This window comes from Poromitra crassiceps, assembly GCF_964638095.1.
Source record: "Poromitra crassiceps genome assembly, chromosome: 13".
Lineage (NCBI taxonomy): Eukaryota > Metazoa > Chordata > Actinopteri > Beryciformes > Melamphaidae > Poromitra > Poromitra crassiceps.
The window spans coordinates 26,905,806-26,910,878 of NC_139644.1; the positions used below are offsets into that span (position 1 = coordinate 26,905,806).

At 39.0% G+C, this 5,073-nt stretch overlaps 1 protein-coding gene across 1 annotated transcript; it reads left to right on the forward strand.

Moving 5' to 3' along the window:
- The first annotated feature begins 311 nt into the window (after positions 1–311).
- LOC310788261 (uncharacterized protein) lies at positions 312–3,593 on the forward strand. The gene is made up of 4 exons (XM_083649805.1): positions 312–543; positions 2,135–2,599; positions 3,282–3,375; positions 3,479–3,593. The coding sequence occupies exons 1-4, from the start codon at positions 378–380 to the stop codon at positions 3,549–3,551; spliced, it is 798 nt and encodes a 265-aa protein (XP_083505931.1). The 5' UTR covers positions 312–377; the 3' UTR covers positions 3,552–3,593.
- The last annotated feature ends 1,480 nt before the right edge of the window (positions 3,594–5,073 follow it).

The following is a 5,073-nucleotide window of genomic DNA, read 5'->3' on the forward strand; positions in this document are numbered from 1 at the left end:
ATTAAAATCAACTCTTTGTTTAATAGCAAAGTGCTTATCAGATAAATGTGATGTTTGTAATGTTCTTGAAAATGGCATTATGAGGAGTATTATTCAGAGAGGATATTACCATACTTCAGGATGGAACTTGGAAGGGATTTTAGTGATGAGTGAGAAAATGAGGGAATGCTGCCTGCAGGGCTTATAGCAGGGCTCTCTTTATTTATCATTCCGGTGCAGCAGGTGGCGGTATGTACCTATATACACGGTTGCGATCCGCCATTAAAAGTAGAGAAGAAGAAGGTTCTCTATCGCCGCGCTGAGTGTGTTGTTCATGTTGCTACAACAACACTCATTTGCAACACATCTTTCCATTCAGAATCAGAAACTGTTAAACGATGTTTCAACTGAGGGACTTTGTGAACGAGCGACTCTCTGCAGCAGCGCTGGAGATATTTGGAGAGGTGGAGAAAACGATAGCATTGTACCAAGTCGAATTTCTTCGTTCCAGAGATGAGATCGACAATCTGCGAAAGCAGCTGGACCTTCTGCGAAAAGGATCAGGTTTGGGACCCTAATTTATTGCGTGACTTATTCATTTTACAGCAACTTGCCACTCGAAACGGTGGTGGCAAGTTACACATCAGCCACGATTTCAGCAGCTCTCCATTCGTTGTCTGAAGGGAAGGGAACCGAAGCGCCAGTGTAGGCCGAGCCTCGAGCAGTTGACTAGCGGCTAACGTTAGATGCTAAGTCGTGGCTAACGCGATTTTCCACTGTAACTGTTAAAGTAACGAGGGTTGCCAACTTTGGGTACCTGCTGGCTGGAGTGAGATTTTGATGGCACTAGGAGGGTGGAGACTGCAGACTGACACCTCCATCACTGATGACATCACAACATTTGCTCGAGTGACATCACTGATGGCATCACAATTGCCCAAGTGACATCACTGATGATGACAGATGGGCACCACTTAGCCAATTTTAACTTTGATGGCATGGGTTATGCATACGCGCACGCAATCATGTGTACATGACTCAATTCACCATTACACTTTAAAGACCCCCTAAAGTCAAAAATCTGTATTTCTTCTTGTTCCTACGGTTGGATGTCTGAGCTTCACTGTGCAGAATGATGTCTGTGCAGAGTTTGACACTAGAAGGCTGTTTCCACAATCGTCTGCTGAAAGTGGAAACAAACTTCTCTGGGCTCACTGAAAAGGCCGTTTTCAACAAGCAAGATTCATGACATCACGAATATTGGAGCCAATCCCTGTCCAGTATTCAGCAGTTAAAGCACCAACATCACGTCATCTGGTGCATACACACTTGGTGTTCTCGTGGAAAACGCTGGGAACGGCCCCCAAAAAACAATTCTGGTCTGAAAACAAGGTGTCATAGTAACATAAATAAATGTGATCCACGTTTGTAGCTATGTAGCTACAAAAATAAAATGAACTAACACTATAAAACCATTCCCTGTTGTAATGGGTACCAGGCTCTCTCTCCTTTGAGAGAGCCTGGTGACGCAAGGTTAGCCAACACATTCTCACTCCCAACTCGAACTATACTGCAGATCGGTCATGAACCTCGTCACCACTTTGTCATGACTCATGAGTGAGAATGTATTGAAAAGCCTGTATTGTATGCTGTGATTGGCAAGTTATGTTCTAGATAACCCTGATTGCTTGCTTTGGATTTTTAAATAAGGAAGAAGGTGATAAAGACCATGAGAAAAAGGTTAGATGTAACCTCTTTATTTTGAGCCGCTTATTTATCAAGGCACACAGGTAATAATTTTAATGTTGATACAATTACAAACACAAATTGAGTGTTGCAGCTGTGTAATAAATATGCTGGTTTGGGAACTTTAGGATTTGTCTGATTGATTGGCTGTATTGAGTGTCATTCGTAGCACGCTCCATTATCAAGGGACATATCGATATATTGAACTATTTTCTTATTGTATTGATGATTTGTGTATCACCGATATATATTGCTATTGATTTATCGTGCAGCCCTAGGACAGGGTTGTGAACAGAATAGATCATGTAACAGGACAGACTATCGAAATCATCCGCTTGACAACAAGGGAGCCAACATGTAATTGAAACATGAACCTGTAGGGTAACTTTTGCCTCCATCTCCTTTGTAGCCACAGAGCCTCTACAGGCCAACAGCACCATGGTTGGAGAGGGGTGTGACCCGACTCTGCTGCAGGACCCAGGACCCTCAACACCACTTGAGATGGAAGAAGAGTCAAACTTCAGTCTGAGGCTTGAGGTTCCAAGACCTTCTCAAACCAATGCCCATACAGGAAATAAAGACTGGAGCTATTGCATGCTTCGGACAGACCTTGAGATATCACAGATAAAAGAAGAGCGGGTGGAACTTGGCGTTGACAGTCAAGAACAAGAGGCTATTTTTCCATCTCCTGATATTGTGAAGAAAAGTGAGGAAGATCAACCAGAGACAGAATTTACACATGAATTACTGCATCTCTCTTCAGGCTGTTCTGCAGCTCAGATTGAGAACAGTGACAATGTTCAGGATTGGATGAAGAGCGCAGGAGCAGCAAGAATGACAACGAACCAGAACGAAGATATAGCGCAAAGACAAAGTAAGCAGGAGGGACTTACAGTGTTGCCTCATGAAGATTCTTCTGCTAAAAATCAAACAGACCGAAGCTTTTGCCATTTGTGTGGCAAAGCCTTCCAGTACATGGGTTCTTTAATGAAGCACATACAAATGCATGACAAGTTTACATGTCAAGACTGTGGCAAAACATTTCTCCAAAAGAAACATTTCATTGTTCATATCAGGACTCACTCAGGTGAGAAACCGTATGACTGTGATATTTGTGGCAAGGCGTTCAGCCAGAGCCAAAGTCTTAAAATTCATAAGCGAAGTCATACAGGTGAGAAACCATATGACTGTGATATGTGTGGCAAAGCATTCAGCCAGAGCCAGAATCTTAGAACTCATAAGAGAAGTCATACAGGGGAGAAACCATATCATTGTGATTTGTGTGGCAGAAACTTCAGCCAGCCCAGTCACCTTAAAGCACATATGAAATACCATTCAGCAGAAAGAGATTATTTGTGGTAAACATTTTCCATGTCGTTAAATGCAGGTTGGACATTTATTTGTTTTACATGGACCTGTTATAAAAAAAACTGCTTTGTTATTGGATGTTTTTCATTTTTGAGCCAATTCTCAAAATCTGTCTCAAGCATTTATGCCAGAAGATTATATGGATGAAAATAAGTATAAAATGTGATACTTCACTCTTTTTGAGACAGTGACGAGTGGGAGAGAGAGGACACGGAGGTATAGAGAGAGAATTAACCTGGATCCATTCAAAAGGGAGGAGATCCTAAGAGAACGACGCAGAAAGTAAATAGAATTTAAATGTTATGCAGCCATTATTATATATACTTTAAAAATAGTTTTCCCCCCTCTTAGATTGTAATGTATTGTCTATGAATTTTTCAAACAGGTATCATGAAAAGAAGTCTACGGCGAGAGTGGAAACCTTCACTATCAACTTGCTGCCACAGGAAGCAGAATGAACTGTAGAAAGTGGAAACAAAATTAAAAGAATAATAATGAAAAGAAACTTAAATAAAAAATACTTTAATACCATACCTCTCACTTTTTTTTCATGCAATAACTAGAATTTCTTTATGTCCTTTAGTGTGACATAATGTCATCTGGTGTGGCACACAGAATAAAAAAATCGATTTTTTTTCTTTTTCTTTTATCTGAAAATATCTTAAAGGAGCAGTTCACCCAAAATGAAAATTATGCCGTACTCACCATCATGCCAGTTGAAACACAGGTGAAGTTTGTCCATATAACGCACAGGGAGGTTGCCAGCACAACTTGAGGGGAAACCAGTCACCATTGACTTCAGTTATACTGTACAGAAGTCAGTGGTGACTAGTTTACTATCTTGAGTTGGGTTACATGGATAAAACGTCACCTGTGTTTTAACTTGCATGAGGCGGAGTAGATGATGACAGAATTTTCTTTTTTTTTGTGTGAATTGTTCCTTTAAACTTTAAAGAAACAGTTCACACATAATTTTTTTTTTTTGTAGAAACAGTTGTGTATTGCATTAGGGAGTATAATCATCACTCATCTTAAATTGGTAAAGGTCAAATCTCACCGCCAATTGGTGGAAAGAAAAACGGGTCAGGTGAGTGCAATAGATCAAATACAATCACATGTAGTAAATAAAAAATATTAATACAGATAGTGTGTTTTGCTCCGAACATAAGCCTATGCAAAATTTACCAAAGTAAAACATACCCAAGAAAGACAAAATTGCCATTTCAAATATTAATATACTACATACTTAATATACTACATTCACCCTTGTGAGTGATCTATTTGTATTATTTTTGATATTGTTTTTACATGAAAGATTAGTACTATTTGGAGTGATAGCACCATGTTCAGTTACCAGACTAATACTTTTCTGGGGGCATCTTTGTCTCCTGTTAGGAGTATAGGCTAGTTTGATATTTTCTGTTTCTTCAGCTCTGACCTATACATTTACTATGGAAATTTGGATTTTGGAAATGTTACGAAGACGGAAGAAAGATTAACCTGTTATCTAATGATAGAATACAATTGTTTGGAACCATTAGCCTACCTACTGTGTTGTGAATGTTTTCTATTTTTCAATGTGTGCATGGACCCTGACAAACACTGCCTGCAGCTACATACAGTAACTGGAGTGATAATTATCAATGTAATGGAAGTTTGTGGAGCTTCAGAGTTCATCGTTATTCCCTGTGGTTTGGAATGATAGAAAAGTCACGCATGCATATAATATAGGCCTATTAATCATATGAATACATGGATATTGATAATCATTTTTATAACTATAGCCTATTGATGTATTTTAATGTTTGCAATATATTACAGTATATATCTTAACATATTTATTATTAGATTTCTAATATATATTTCATATAGTTTTCATATACAGTAATTTTTTATTTTTCATAATACAGCATTTTGTGGACTTCTGAAAGAAAATACAATACACCCTCCGACCAGCGGGGGCGATAGTTACAAAGTTTC

Bases quoted from the DNA above. Each gene is read 5' to 3' on its own strand.
- LOC310788261 (XM_083649805.1), top strand. From the start codon at position 378: ATGTTTCAACTGAGGGACTTTGTGAACGAGCGACTCTCTGCAGCAGCG. The intron at 544-2,134 runs GTTTGGGACCCT...TCTCCTTTGTAG, and splicing joins CCTTCTGCGAAAAGGATCAG to CCACAGAGCCTCTACAGGCC. The intron at 3,376-3,478 runs GTAAATAGAATT...TTTTTCAAACAG, and splicing joins CTAAGAGAACGACGCAGAAA to GTATCATGAAAAGAAGTCTA.